General features: G+C 44.4%; 1 protein-coding gene across 1 annotated transcript in view; it reads left to right on the forward strand.

Annotated features, from left to right (window-relative positions):
- Window positions 1-1,673: 1,673 nt before the first annotated feature.
- Window positions 1,674-16,564, forward strand: part of ctnnal1 (catenin alpha like 1) — a 319,864-nt gene continuing 304,973 nt past the window's right edge. The window contains exon 1 of the mRNA XM_033012208.1: window positions 1,674-1,829. Within this exon, the coding sequence (XP_032868099.1) occupies window positions 1,743-1,829 (87 nt within the window). The 5' untranslated portion in view covers window positions 1,674-1,742. The remainder of the gene's footprint in view (window positions 1,830-16,564) is intronic.

Consider the following 16,564-nt stretch of genomic DNA (forward strand, 5'->3'; position numbering starts at 1 on the left):
TTCTCCCCATATCCCCTGACTCCGCTATCTTTAAGAGCTCTCTCTTGAAAGTATCCAGAGAATTCCACAGTCGTTTGTAACACACATCTTAAGGGTTTCGGCCCGAAACGTTGCCTATTTCCTTCGCTCCATAGATGCTGCTGCACCCGCTGAGTTTCTCCAACATTTTTGTGTACCTTCGATTTTCCAGCATCTGCAGTTCCTTCTTAAACCCTTTTCCATCCCTCTCTTCCATGTGCCCCACGTGGAAGGGCACTCATTACACCCACTATCCTTCTTCTTTTCCACTTCCACCAGTATCCCTTCTTTTGGTTTCACACTTCGCATTTCTTTCCTTATCTGACACCCTTTGTCCACTTGCCGGTTCCTCCTCGCCTATCCACCTTACATTTGCCAGGCTTTGCCTCGCCCACCTTCCTTCCGACTTTCTCCCCCGACTACAATCAGTCTGAAGAAGGGTCCCGACTCGAAACTTCACCTGCCCATGTCCATGCCCGCTGCCTTCCCTGCTGAGTTACTTAAGCACTTTGTGTTTTTTTGTAAACCAGCATTTGCAATTCCTTGTGTCTTTATGAATATGTATGTAATTTACTTTAATGTACAGTTATCTTATTTCCACCTGATTTTTATACATTATTTCTGACATTGTTCAACTAATTTTACAGTTACGTGACCAATTGAACATTATATTACAGTTTTATCAAATTTCATCAATTTGCATTGAATGCAACCCAAATCCAGATAACAATTAACAATCAAGAACGAGTCCGAAGAACAATCACTGTGCTATTTGCACTGTGGCGGCGAATTCGGCGCTGCCGAAATAAATTGAATTCATACTGAAATTTGTCGGCAAAATCGTCGTCTTGGAGTTGCATAAGGTAGAATATGGATGGAAGGATAGGCGTATAATAAAATGTCAATACATAATGACACAAAGTTTAAAACCTCGTTATGTTTGTCTCTGATGAAAAAGTGCGAAAGATGTGAAGGTAGAAATTGATTGACGGCACGTGGTGACACTGACAACTACCGTAAACCGCGCAGGCAGGTTTACACACAAACTCACAACAATGCAAATCAAAACACAGCTAACCTAAACAAAAATGCTCAAGGTGCTGAACGTTTGGAACCACATTCCCGGCAGGAAATGAAAAGGCGCGGGCTATTGAAATTCTGCTCTCTGAACTGACTTGGTGGGTAACCTTTCGCAGCAACCCGCCAAGGTTGCTGGCAGCGGCGACTGAAGCAATGAGTTGCAATTTTTTTGTTTTTGTTGTTGCCCCTTTTTCTTCCAATGTTAACAGCACAACTTGGTGCTAAAGTTACATTTGCAGCCGGCGCGATGCTGGATGAGTGTTGCTCCGCACTCGCCCCCTCCAGCTTCCAGGATCAGGGGCTGTGGTCGTCACCACGAGCCCGAGCCGCTCCGCGCCATCGCGCCGTTTCCCGCTGCAACATTGCAGTGATCCGAGAGGCTGCGCGAAGGAAGTTAACTTAATGTGCGTGTTTAAAAAAAACCTCACACAGGTTTAATTAGAACACGCACTGGAATCAGAGAGGAGGCGTAAAAGGACAAAACACAAACACCACCCCCCTCAACCACCCACACTCACATTCCTGAATCCCTCCTACCGCCGGAAAGAGACACAACTCCCTCCCGCCCTCCTCTCACTGAGTGTCAGGCGCCGGGAGAGCGAGAGACGCACTCGGCTCTGCAACGCCAGCGGCATCGGGGCATCATGGCTTCTTCGCACTGCAACGCCGACACCGGACTGGAGATTAAAACCCGGTCGGTGGAGCAGACCCTCATCCCCTTGGTGACCCAGGTATGTTTGGGGGCGTGAGGAGGACAACGAGAAGGGGAGCGCACGGCGCAATGAGAGAGGAGAGTCTCTCTCCCCCACACACACACACACACACACACTAGAGTCAAGGGAGCAATCTTAGCGACAGGCGGAGTAGAGCAGGGGAGTTCAAGGAGGAGGGGAAAGGGATAAGGGTCGGACCCCCGATGAGGGTGAAGGCTTTTCTTCCTTACAACCCACCTGGAGTTGAGAACACCCTCACCCCCACTCCCTCCCTCCCTCCCAACCCCCGGCTGAGGTGAGTATCCCAATCCCCAATCATCTGGAAACTACATCAAAGGACCCGTGCCCACCATCCGGACATGGGATAGGGCAGCCGTGGGTCCCTCGGGAGACGAGGTATTGTGAGAAATTAGACTTTAAGCGTCTTTAACCCCCTTCTTAACTAAAGGACCTTCCCGCGACATAACTCGTACAAGGTTGCGAGAGATGGGGTAAAGTGCAGCTGAATGACAGTACGTTTCCCATTGTCCCCAGACCCGGTTCCCACACACTCCACTTGCCTGAAGATTCCCTCTCCAGCAGAAGCAGTACTTAATAGAGACCCCGCTTCACAGTCACCTTGCAGGCGGCAGAGAGAGCAGGGGAAAGGACGCGGGCCACACGCGAGGGTTTATTGCTGCCCCAGAGGGGACGTGAAACACTTGGTTTAGCGAGAGGGAGGCGCTGTACACACGGGAGCCGGCGTTTTATTCCAAAGTTCGAACTCCGTAACTTTCAGAGAGGGCAGTGCGACTTTCGCCGGAGAACAGGAAGGTTTTATTTCCTGCCTTTTTACTGCTACACTGAGAAGAGTTTCTTAATTGCAAGCGGTCCAAGTTCATAATCGCACAGTCCGCAGAGGTGTTCTGGTTTGAATTAAGGATCTTTCTGACTTTTAGTTAATCTGTCAGGAGTGCTCGCTAACGTTAAACTATGAAACTGACACCGGCATTAAAGAAGAGGATAGTTGCGAGGTTTTTGGAGTCTCGATCGCTCGAGTCTCAGCAGGTGTTTTAAGTGGGGACCCAATATTCAAAACGCCTGCTTCCTCATTTTAAGCCTTTTGCCCATACTTTACTTTAGCTTCCAACTGTATTTGAGCGAATTGGATAATCCACCGGTCATGTTTGAACATTTAAGGGGAAAGAGCTGGGATGTTAATTAAATAAAAATATTGTCAATGTTAGAAATGTGCAAAATCATTCCCCAAATGTTTACATTCTTTTGGATTTTGCTAAATTAATTTGGTAGGAATATTTATGATCCTTGCAAAATACATATTTATTTCGGATGAATGCAGGGAAAATAGACCTAAGGAATAATCTAAGGAGATAATAAATCATGACATATATGAGTTATAAACAATACACAGTGATACCTGCAGAACTGATGGAGTTTTATCTTTAAAAATATGATTCCTCAAAAATGTTAACAAATGTGCTGTCTAAAGTAACAGGAAGGTTCAGAACATACATAGGGCAGTACAATGAATAGTATAGCACAGAAACAGCCCCTTCGGCTCACAGCATCGGTACACAACATGATGCCAAGTTAAACTAACATCTGCTTGCACGAGATGCATACCATTAATTCCATGTGCCTGTCTAAAAGCATATTAAATGCCCTATCGTATCACCTTCGGTATATATTATTTGCCATCCTGGAAAAAATGCTCTGCCAACTTCAGGCAAGGACAGATGTGTGATTCAATTTGGAATTTAAAAAACATTCTCTTCAAGCCCTACCACTGAGTCTTGCTGTTCATTTCATTATTGGCACGCATTCCATCCAGTAAATATCACTACCTGTACAGTAGGCATGGAGAAAACAATACAGAAATTACATTTTAATGACATGCTAAGTGTTAATCATTGCCTGGAAACCACTCCAAACTGAACATTATGCAGTTTTAGTTTGCTGTCTCATTTCTTCAGATTAAATTTTTTGCATATCTTAAACTATATTTCAATATTTCTTCTTTTATTAATCCCTTTTCTGTTCTTTTTCATAAACTGTACATTGACATTGAATTTCCACTGAAGTTTACATTTCCTTCTTGAGGTTTGCGTTAATTTCACAACTTAATCTGATTACTTAATGAGCTACAATTGCTTACGCTGTTCACTTGGTTCCTACATGCCCAGCTTCCCTCGGTATGACATTATTATTTTGCTGCTTCTGAAAACTGCTAAGATATATTTTTTAAATTAAGCCTACAAGACTTAGCTCACTGGGCAGTGTTGTTTGATGCACATCAAATTATGGCCACATTACCAAAAAAAAACATTTGGAGGCAGCATTTTCATGAACATAGGGTTAATTGTATTTTAAGGAAAGTCTTTGAATCTATATTTTAATACCTAAGTGGCAGTGTGAGTTGGAGGAAATTTATCAGTTCAAAGATTTAAATGTTGTGGTAAATGTTGGCCACTTATAAGCCCTCAAATCTTTTCTATTGGACTGTGTTTTTTTCAAATATAGTTTATTTTAAGTTGACAATATCATTGGCAAATTACTATGAGCGATTTCCATTGAAGTCAAATTTGCTGTTAATTTGTAATCACAATTTTCCTACTGTTATGTATTGTTTAAGTATGATTAAGCATTAATTGAGCATAATATTTGTACGATTAACAAACTTTGTTTTAATAATGTCCATTGAGATTGATATTCCACTTAAACTAGATTTCTCTTGATTAAGGAAGTGCAGCGTTTTGATGTTTGAGGACTTGTTATTGCTAATAGCCGAAATATCACCAGCATGGCCACAATAGTTTGTGCGACTGGATATTCCACTCTTTAAAATGTACCACAAAGCTAGATTATGAGTTTACTGCTGTGATGTGCTTTTCACATCCTATCAATGTTTGAAAACAAACATACAAACATCAAGCATTTTGTCCACAAAATGCTCTATCCAAGTAAGTTATTTTTGAAATGTACAAGGGAACATTTTAATTCAATCCGTCAGAAGTTTAGAAAATATTGATATTAATGTTATAATACTTCCCCCATTTCCACTAGGTTGTGTATTGGTGTATATGACAATAAATGTCCTTTGTCCTTGTTAAATATGTAATATTTCTGTAAATGAAAGATGATATTAAGTTAAGATTCTAAAAATGTCACTCAATTGATGACATAGGCTTTGAATTCTGTTGACAATCAAATTGATTAATATTGATTTGTTACATCTGAAGTAATTGGATGTAACTGCTTTTATTTTACAATAATGTCTTTGATGTAAATGTCTCAGCTTGAAAGTACACATAAAAAAACATGAGATGCATTTGAAAATGAAGAATTATGTGAAAAGAGCAGAGGAATGGGTCTAAATAGTTAGATCTTATGGAATTCCAACACAGATAGAATGGGCTGAGTGGTCTGCTGTGCATTGTGCTGTGCATTGTTCTGTCTCAACTGAGCAACTCATGTGTGATGTTACTGTATTAGTGACCTTTTTAAATCTTTTAAAATAAATTTCAGAATAGATTTTGTAATGGCCAATAATAGACGAAGGAAGGTCAATCGTGGAGTCATAAAATAAATAAATTAAATCTTTACATAAAATTTCAAAGTGGGCATTTAAAAAAAAAAGAACTTCATGGGCCTTAACACTCGTGGTTCAACTTGGTTTAGTCGACAGCCCTTTTGTGTCTGAATCATGAGATTATATATTTGAATACCTGACATTTGGGCAAACCATTGAAGAAATGTTAACTTGTCAAAGTGCCTTCATTTCGCGAGCTATGAAAGCATACATGCTTATTAAGGTGGTGGCTATGTGATATTTGAAAGTTCTATTGTATTTGATGCAACCAAATTAAGGCAGTAGAGGGGGAGGGGGAGGGAGTCTGGTGGCGATACAGTGGATAACGCACCACTGCTGCACCTGTGGTACTTGGAATAAGGAAGGCCAAGCTTTATACAAAAGTCGAGGAAATGTAATTAGAATGGTGATCTGCCTGATGGTCGTCTTTGGACCAAAACCATAATTTCTTCATATTGAAGCAAAATACAATGTGCTGGGGGACCTCAGTGGGCCAGTCAGCTTCTGTGGAATGGAATGGACAGGTGACATTTCGGGTTGGGGCCATTCTTCAAAATGATGAGTGTCCTGACCCAAAATGTCATCTGTCCATTCCTTTCACAGATATTGTCTGTCCAACACTCCTTTGACAAGCTCCCACACAAGAGATTAATGTGCAAAACATGGTATTGGGAGGAGGGTATTGACAAGGATAGAGAACTGGTTGGCAGACAGGAAGCAAAGAGTAGGAATTAATGAGTCCTTCTCAGAATAGCAGGCAGTGACTAGTGGGATGCTGCAAGGCTCAGTTCTGGGACACCAGTTATATACAATATATATTAACGATATAGACAAAGGAATTAAATGTAATTAGACCAAATGCAGACCCATTAGGTCTGCTCCCCCACCGCAAGATTCCACCACTCACCCGTTCCCGCAACGCAATATTGCACCACTCACGCATTGCTCCCAACTGCGCAAACACGGCTCATTTCTCCTCATCCCCCAGCACTCCTTCCTCCTCCTCTTCAAACTCCCTCTTCAATCCCTAGAGAGGGAGGGGGGAGGGGGTAGAGAGGGAGGGGGGTAGAGAGGGGGGGAACAGAGATGGAGGGGGTAGAGATGGAGAAGGAGGGGGTAGAGAGGTAGCGGGGTAGCGTGGTGGGGTAGAGTGGGTGGAAGTGACGGTAGATAGGGAGGGGGTAGACAGGGAGAGAGAGGGGGTAGAGAGGGTGCAAGTGGAGAGGGTGGAAGCGAGGGTAACTAGGGAGGGGGTAGAGAAGGTTGGAGTGAGGGTAGATAGGGAGGGGGCATCTCCCTCCTCCACACCCCCCTCCATCTCCCTCTACCACCCCACTCCCCACCCCATCTCCCTCCTCCTCATTTCCCACATCCTCCTCCCCTCACTCCCATTCCGTGCCCCAGGACCTACCCAGGTCGTAGAGCAGGGCCTGGAACTCGGCCTGGTTCTTGTGCTCGGCCCGGCCCTGACTGTAGACTCCAGCCGTCAGCTCGGCCGCCGCCTGGGCTCCAGTGGGCTCGTCCCGGACCCAGGCTCATCCTTGGTTCCAGAGGGGCTTATATTTCGGCCCCGGGCTCGGCTCTCCCTCCAGCTCCAGCACCACCCTCTCCATCGGGCGTCGGCAGCAGCCGCCACACGAGTGCGCTGGAGTGCCCCTCCATCCCGAAGTGTCCCGTCCTGCCCTGCGAGTGCATTGTGACATCATTCGGGTGCGCTGGAATGCCCCTCCCTCCTGGAGTGTCCCGTCCTGCCTTGCAAGTCCTTTGTGATGTCACTCGCGTTTTTTTTCTGAAATGGGTGAACTTTCTGGCTTTTGTAAAAACTTTAAACGATTAAAAAGTCCGGAACTATATGTAGGAATGCGACAGGAAGATGCGTATCACCTCGACAGGAATATGTGAAAATGGGAAGGCTGTGGCCTAGCTTTTTGAAGGAAATAGGAAATAGGAAAATTAACCAGATTTTCTCTCACACACACACACACACACACACACACACACACACACACACACACACACACACACACACACACACACACACACACACACACACACACACACACACACACACACACACACACCCCACACCCCCCCCCCCCCCCCACCCCCACCCCCACCCACAAACAAGACAAAGAGTTTTAGTTTTATATGGATATCTCCAAGTTTGGGGATGACACAAAGCTGGGTGGCAGTGTGAGCTGCGAGGAGGATGCTATGAAGCTGCAGGGTGACTTGGATATGTTGGGTGAGTGGGCAGATGCATGGCTGATGCAATATAATGTGGATAAATGTGAGGTTATCCACTTTGGTGGCAAGAACAAGAAGGCAGATTATTATCTGAATGGTGTCAGAGTAGGAAAAGGGGAGGTGCCACGAAACCGGGGTGTCCTTGTACATCAGTCACTGATAGTAAGCATGTAGGTACAGCAGGCAGTGAAGAAAGCAAATGGCATGCTGGTCTTCATAGCGAGAGGATTTGAGTATAGGAACAAGGATATCCTTCTGCAGTTGTACAGGGCCCTGGTGAGACCACACCTGGTGTTTTGTGTGCAGTTTTGGTCTCCTAATTTGAGGAAGGATATTCTTGCTATTGAGGGAGTGGAGCGTAGGTTCACCAGATTAATACCAGGGATGGCGGGACTGTCATATGATGAAAGAATGGATCAACTGGGGTTATGCTCACTGGAATTTAGAATTATGACAGGGGATTTTATAGAAATATATAAAATTCTTAAAGGATTGGACAGACTAGATGCAGGAAAAATGTTCCTGATGTTGGGGGAGTCCAGAACCAGGGGTCACAGTTTAAGAATAAGGAGTAGGTCATTTAGGACTGAGATGAAGAAAAAACCTTTTCACCCAGAGAGTTGTGAATCTGTGGAATTCTCTGCCAATTCACAGAGGCCAATTCACTGGATGTTTTCAAGAGAGAGTTAGATATAGCTCTTAGGGCTAAAGGAATCAAGGGATATGGGGAGAAAGCAGGAACGGGAGGTAGTGATTTAGGATGATCAGCCATCATAATATTGAATGGCAGTGCTGCCTTGAAAGGCTGAATGGCCTATTTCTGCACCTATTTTCTATGTTTCTATGTAATACTTTATGTTCGACTCAAGGTTCCAGCATCTGCACTTCCATGTGTCTCTAGTATTTAAGCAAGGCTTTCGTGCCAGAAACGTAAATGTATACTGCATCAGTTTAGTTTAATTTATTATTGTCACGTGTGTGGATGTATAGTGAAAAGCTTTTGTTTACGTACTATCCAGTCAAAGAAAAGTCTATGCATAATTACAACCATGCCATGTACAATCACAGTGTACACATAAACGATAAAGGGTACTCATTTAGTACGAGATAAAGACCGATTAAGGAGTGCAAAGATCTCTAATGAGGTAGATGGAAGGTTAGGACTGCAGCCTAGCTGATGAGAGGACCGTTCTGATGGCTGCTAACAGCCATGAAGAAACTGTCCATGAATATGGAGGTATGTGTTTTCAAACCTCTGTACCTCTTGCATGTTGAGAGAAGGAGATGATGGAGTGACTGGGGTGAGATTATGTTCCTCTTCATTTGGTATCAGCCAACAATTAACAATGTTATGTGAACTGTCTTTTCTGTTTGTGGAACTATCTGAAGGGTTGCGCATTCCCTGAAACTGTTGTGTGTTGAATAAATGCAGCTGCTGGAGTATTCAATACACTGGAAAATCTGCATTATGACCATAAGAACTCCGACCCAGTGTTAGTATCATGTAACAAAAAACCTACTGTGTAAATCATAAAACTCATTTTATGAAAAACTCATTTTAGGAAAAAAAAATCAATTTAATGATGCAAATATATCTTTTGATCTTCATGTTAATTCTGATTGTATTGATGTTATCTATATTTAATAAACTAGACTAAGTAGGACCCGTTGGGTCCCAGCATCACACGGGAGGGCTGGTCACCAACGCAATATTCCACCTCTCCACCAATTCCAATACTGCTCGCCAGTGGGGGGGGGGGGGGTCGTCTGTTGCGCTAGTATGGGTGTTGTGGGCCGAAGGTACTGGTTTTCATAGGGCTAGTATAGACATTGTGGGCCGTATGGATGCTTGGGCAGGCATCCAACTGTTGCAACGATTTTAAAAGCCAAGCCAAGGCAAACAATTGGGCTGCAGCCACCTGACAACCAAAATTCATTTTGTGACCACAAACTTGCTAAAAGACGAGGCAAACAATTGGGCTGCAGACACCCGACAACCAAAATTCATTTTGTGAACACAAACTTGTTAAAAAGGTGGCAAACAATTGGGCTGCAGACACCCGACAACCAATATTCATTTTGTGAGCACAAACTTGTTAAAAATGCGAGGCAAACAATTGGGCTGCAGCCACCCGACAACCAATATTCATTTTGTGAACACAAACTTGTTAAAAAGGTGAGGCAAACAATTGGGCTGCAGACATCCAACAACCAAAATTCATTTTGTGAACACAAACTTGTGGGCTGCAGACACCCGACAACCAAAATTCATTTTGTGAACACAAACTTGTTAAAAAGGGGAGGCAAACAATTGGGCTGCAGACACCCGACAACCAAAATTCATTTTGTGAACATGAACTTGTTAAAAAAGGCGAGGTAAACAATTGGGCTGCAGCCACCCGACAAACAAAATCCATTTTGTGAACACAAACTTGTTAAAAAGGGGAGGCAAACAATTGGGCTGCAGCCTCCCGACAACCAATATTCATTTTGTGAACACAAACTTTTTAAAAAGGGCTGCAGCCACTTTACAGCCGCATCGAGGGGACTCACCGTGGAGTAGACGTGCGTTCAGTGTTATTCGCAGCTCAGAGAGCCGTGACCCTCTCGCTTCCTGGGTCTGGCAGAAACTGAGTGAGGCACGACACTTCCGGGTTTTATAGTCCCTCCCCCTGCTGCCAGCGGGTGCAGCAGAGATAATGGGGAATTTTGTAAAAACATTAATATCTCTCTCATTTTTCATTGACGGAAAAAATCCTCCGTACTCATACGGTGGAGTGGGGCTCTGAGCGAGGTGGCCAAAAATGACCGCCGTAGGTGGCGACGTTCTCTCGGAAATCGCAGCACAGTCGGCCAAAAGTGGTCAAGATCAGAGATTTAGTAATATAGATAGTACACATCATTAATCACAACCATTCCAATAAATATGAAAAATGCTACTTCCCTACTATACATGCTGCATTTGCACATCAATTATCTTCATAGGTTGCACGTCTCCACCACAAAGCTCTAATAATTTGTAACCTTTGACTCGCTCTTAGGGTTATATAGAAGAAAAGTTGGGTGTAGTGAAATTCGTGATTGAGTAGATCTTAAATGCAGAAGCAAAATAGCTTGTAAGCGAATTATTGTATTTAGAAAATATCTGGATGTAACTGTTATAAGTTAATACCTTTTGACAAAGAATAGGACTTGAAACTTTGGAAAAAAGGTAAGCTTTGTGATAACAATTAAGTAATGGTGCTATTAAAAAGTTATAATGTAACCTGGGTACAAACACTTGGTGTGTGTAAAATGGGTAAAGCTTGCTTTGTATTGTCAAGTGCTTTATTTCTAGTGAATCTCTTTGTATTTGGGAAGCAGCAAATTTAAATCTTGCTTTATGGTACAAAAACGGTATATATAGTTAACTTAAAGACAAACGGATGCTCTGCCTCTATTGAATCTTTTACCAGATTTATAAAGCTTTGAACAAACCCATTGCAAGGTATAGAAAAAGAATCTTAGCCCCAGCAGGAAATTTTGTTTTACAATTGAATCGAAAATCCAGAAATCTATCTCAGATCAAAACTGCTCTTTATGTATTTGGTTAAGAAGGAACTGCAGATGCTGGAAAATCGAAGGTAGACAAAAATGCTGGAGAGACTCAGCGGGTGAGGCAGCATCTATGGAACGAAGGAAATAGGTAACATTTCGGGTCGAAACCCTTCTTCAGACTGATGTGAGGGTGGTTGGGGGGGGGGGGGGCGTGGGCAGGAAGAAGAAAGCAAGACGAGGAGAGTGGGCTGAGGGAGAGCAAGGGAAAGTTTCCCTGGTCAATTCGTCCCTTCCCACCCGAACCACCCCCTCTCCAGGCACTTTCCCTTGCAACTGCAAGAAATGCTACACTTGTAGCTTTACCGCCCCCCTTGACTCCATTCAAGGACCCAAGCAGTCCTTCCAGGTGCGGCAGAGGTTCACCTACACCTACTCCAACCTCATCTATTGCATCTGCTGCTCTAGATGCGGCACGGACTTGTAGGGCCGAGATGGCCTGTTTCCGTGCTGTAATTGCTGTAATTGTTATATAGATGTCAGCTGCTCTACATCAGCGAGACCAAGCATAGGGTGGCGATCGCTTCACTGAACACCTCCGGTCGGTTCGCAATAACCAACCTGATCTCCCGGTGGCTCAGCACTTCAACTCCCCCTCCCATTCTGAATCCGACCTTTCTATCCTGGGCCTCCTCCATGGCCAAAGTGAGGACCACCGTAAATTGGATGAGCAGCAATTCATATTTCGCTTGGGCAGTTGCACCCTAGCGGTATGAACATTGACTTCTCTAATTTCAGATAGTCCCTACTTTCTCCTCCCCTTCCCAGCTCTCCCTCATCCCACTCTCCACCACTTCCCCCCCCCCCCCCTCACATCAGCCGGAAGAGGGTTTTGACCCGAAACGCTGCCTATTTGCTTCGCTCTATAGATGCTGTCTCACCCGCTGAGTTTCTCCAGCATTTTTGTGTACCTTTTATGTATTTGGTGGCAGCTTTGCATTCTACTCAACCTCTGTAATTTACTCACCGAAGCCAATAGAACATAATTTCAGAGTGGAGTTGAATGGGCAGAGTGTTTGATTCTTCTAATTAGGGATGCATTTCTGAGCAACAAGTTTTTAATTTTTGAACAGCTAATTATTACAGCCACCCAGAATTTGCAGCTTAATGATGAGTAAAGCTGACAGATTTGTTGCAATGATACATGGATAGTTAAATGTAGCAGTCTGGAAACTGCTGTCAATGATGCCTTCCTTATGCACAGGATACGCTGTTGCAGTCTTTGCATATACAACAAATCAGTAATTTGAATTGAACGTCAACTTTTCTTATCTATCAAATTCATTGAAAGCATTGCATCTTGTTGGATACGTATATAATTCCGGTTTAAATAGGTTAATACGTTGGAATTACTGCTGAGCAAATCTCTATGGTGTAGAAAAATAATTTTAAAATGTCAGGAGTGTTATTTTCTCCATTTGTGATAATTGCACGGATTTCAAAATAATTGGTATTTAATTTTCTACCTTAATATTTCTTGTTTGTCCCAATCTTTATCTTGCTTTCTGGAAGATGATTAAGTTCGTAAAGATGATTAGTTTATAATCCTTGTCTTTTACTTTTTTAGTTTAGTTTAGAGACACAGCGCGGAAACAGGTCCTTTGGCCCATCGAGTCCCCGCCGCCCAGCGATACCTGCACACTAACATTATCCTACACACGAGGGACAATTTACAATTTTATCAATCCAATTCGCCTACAAACCGGTACGTCTTTGGAGTGTGGGAGGAAACTGGAGCACCCGAAGAAAACCCACGTACATCACGGTTCAGACAGCAGGAGTAGTCAGGATCGAACCCGGGTCTCTGGCGCTGCAAGGCAGCAACTTTACCGCTACCCCACCGTTCCGCCTCTTGTGAACAGTTTTCCACATTGGTTTCTGAACTTGCATTGTGAATTTATAGCTCCAGGAATGATGTAGATTCCTTAGTAGATAATTAAAGTCATGCTGGAATTGGAAAAGGATGCACTTTAGATCATGCAAAATGTTTATAACATAGAACAGTACAGCACAGGAACAGGCCCGTCAGCCCACAATGTCTGGGTTGAACATAATGCCAAGATAAATTAATTTCCTGCCTGCTTGTTATCCATATCCATCCATTCCCTGCATAACAATGCCCCTATATACAAGTCTCAGCGCCATTGTCTTATCTGCTTCTACCACCACTCCTGGCAGCACATTCCAGGGATCCATCACCCTTTGTGTAAAAAAAAACTTACTCCGCACATCTCCTTTAAACTTTGCACTCTTACCTTAAAGCTATGATTCGTAGTCTTTGCAATTGCCATCCTAGGAAAAAGTTCATGTGATAGGTGCAGAATCAGGCCAGTTGGCCCATCAAGTCTACACCATTCAATTATGGCAGATCTATCTTCCCTCTTAACACCATTGTCCTGCCTTCTCCCGATAACCCCTGACACGTATACTAATCACAAATCTATCTATCTCTGCGGTAAAAATATCCATTGACTTTGCCTCCACGGCCTTCTGTGGCAACGAATTCCACAAATTCACCACCTTCTGACTGATGAAATTCCTCCTCATCCTCCTAAAAGAATGTCCTTTAATTCTGAGGGTATGAACTCTGGTCCTAGACTCTCCCACTAGTGGAAACATCCTCTCCATATCCACTCTATCCAGCCTTTCACTATTCGGTAAGTTTCAATGAAACCTCCCTCATCCTTCGAAACCCCAGCCAGTGGAGGCCTAGTGCCGTTAAACGTTCATCCTATGTTGACCCACTTATTTCTGGGATAATTCTCGTAAACCTTCTCCGGACCATCGTGCCAGCACGTCCTTTCTCAGGTATGGGGACCAAAATTGCTCACAATACTCCAAATGCGGTCTGACCAGCGCCTTATAGAGCTTCAGCATTATATGACCTCACCATCTCCATCGCAGGGGACAGACTCCTGACCGACATACATTACAAACCCACTGACTCACATGGCTATCTGGACTACACGTCTTCCCACCCTGCCCCCTGTAAAGACTCCATCCCCTACTCACAATTCCTCCGCCTACGCCGCATCTGTTCCCAGGATGAGACATTTCATACCAGGGCATCGGAAATGTCCTCGTTCTTCAGGGAACGGGGATTCCCCTCCGCCACCATAGATGAGGCTCACACCAGGGTCTCATCCATACCCCGTAACACTGCTCTCTCTCCCCATCCCCGCACACGCAACAAGGGCAGAGTCCCTCTGGTCCTCACCTTTCACCCCACCAGCCGGCAAATACAACACATAATCCTCCGCCAATTTCCGCCACCTCCAACGTGACCCCACCACTCGCCACATCTTCCCATCTCCCCCCATGTCTGCCTTCCGCAAAGACCGCTCCCTCCGCAACTCCCTCGTCAATTCTTCCCTTCCCTCCCGCACCACCCCCTCCCCGGGCACTTTCCGTTGCAACCGCAAGAAATGCAACGCCTGTCCCTTCACCTCCCCCCTCGACTCCATTCAAGGTCCCAAGCAGTCATTCCAGGTGCGACAAAGGTTCACCTGTATCTCCTCCAACCTCATCTACTGTATCCGCTGCTCTAGATGTCAGCTGATTTACATCGGTGAGACCAAGCGTAGGGTGGGCGATCGTTTCGCCGAACACCTCCGCTCAGTCCGCAATAACCTACCTGACCTCCCGGTGGCTCAGCACTTCAACTCCCCCTCCCATTCCCAATCCGACCTCTCTGTCCTGGGTCTCCTCCATTGCCAGAGTGAGCAACAGCGGAAATTGGAGGAACAGCACCTCATATTCCGTCTGGGGTCCTTGCGTCCTTATGGCATTAACATTGAATTCTCCCAATTTGGCTAGCCCGTGCTGTCTCCTCCCCTTCCTTAACCCTCTAGCTGTCTCCTCCCACCCTCCCACCCGCCCGCCCTCGGGCTCCTCCTCCTCCTCCCCTTTTCCTTCTTTCTTTCCCCACCCCCCATCAGTCTGAAGAAGGGGTTCGGCCCGAAACGTCGCCTATTTCCTTCGCTCCATAGATGCTGCTGCACCCGCTGAGTTTCCCCAGCAATTGTGTGTACCTTCAGCATTATATCCCTGTTTTTGTATTCCATTCCTCTTGAAATAAATGCTAGCAAATCAGTTTCTGACTGTCTACCCTGTCTATGCCTTTCATAATGTTATATACTTCTGGTTCTGGTAGATTCAATTCATTTTATATATATCAGGTTCTGGTAGATTCAATTCATAGAACATAGAACAGCACAGGAACAGGTTGACAAAAGTGCTGGAGAAACTCAGTGGGTGCGGCAGCGAAACGTTGCCTATTTTCTTCGCTCCATAGATGCTGCGGCACCCGCTGAGTTTCTCCAGCACTTTTGTCTACCTTCGATTTTCCAGCATCTGCAGTTCCTTCTTAAACAGGACCAGGTTCTTTGGCCCACTATGTCTATGCTGAATATGACGTCAAGCCCAACATTTTTTGCCTGGACATAATTCATATGCCTCCTTTCCCCGCCTATCCAAATGCTTATCCAAAAGTCCCGTAAATGCCACTATTTTATCTGCCTCGATGAGCATCTTTGGTTTGAGACATTTGTTTTATAGCTGCGCCTGCCTGATTTGTTTGTGTGGCTGATCCACTCAAACCTCTAGGTGAGGATGATACCTGGGTTTCGATGGTAGCTTGTGTTTATGTTCTGTATTGATTTCACTATTCTTTAATATTGGAGAATATTGACGCCTGGGCCGTGCATGACATAAATACCACCTTATATATTTGTGGTTCAGCTTCTTCTGTAAGTAGGCATATTATTTTCTATTATCTGAACTGCTAAAATCAATGCACATTGTAGAGTTAGTATTAAATAGCTTTACTACTGATATGTTGCAAAAATCCAAAAATAATCTGCAGATGCTGGAAATAAAAAACAAAAACAGCAAATGCTAGAAATACTCAGCAGTTCAGGGCGCAATCATGGGAAGAGAAATGGGAAGAGTCCACGTTTCAGATGAAAGAGCCTTTTTCAGAACTGGGAGGGGGGCAAAAGAAGCTTGTTAAACTACAGGGGTGGTAGGGACAGTGGATGCCTCTAGGATGAAACCAGGGTGGCTATGGTGGTGACTATGGATATAAGATGTAAACAAGATTATGTGGTCAATGAATGAAAGGGAATAGTTAGGGAGTGAGAATATAAACTGAGAACATAGATGAAAGAATGTAAAAGCTGCACAGTGCAGAGTAGGTAGACATGCCTGGCAGGTCAGGTTGCATAGTCTTCCATTCCATTGAGAAACTAGGGGGGTGGAAGATTGCAACCTTCACGTGGTCCGCCCTGTTTCGACTAATGCAATCAACTCGACGTGCAGAAGC

This window comes from Amblyraja radiata, chromosome 2, assembly GCF_010909765.2.
Source record: "Amblyraja radiata isolate CabotCenter1 chromosome 2, sAmbRad1.1.pri, whole genome shotgun sequence".
Lineage (NCBI taxonomy): Eukaryota > Metazoa > Chordata > Chondrichthyes > Rajiformes > Rajidae > Amblyraja > Amblyraja radiata.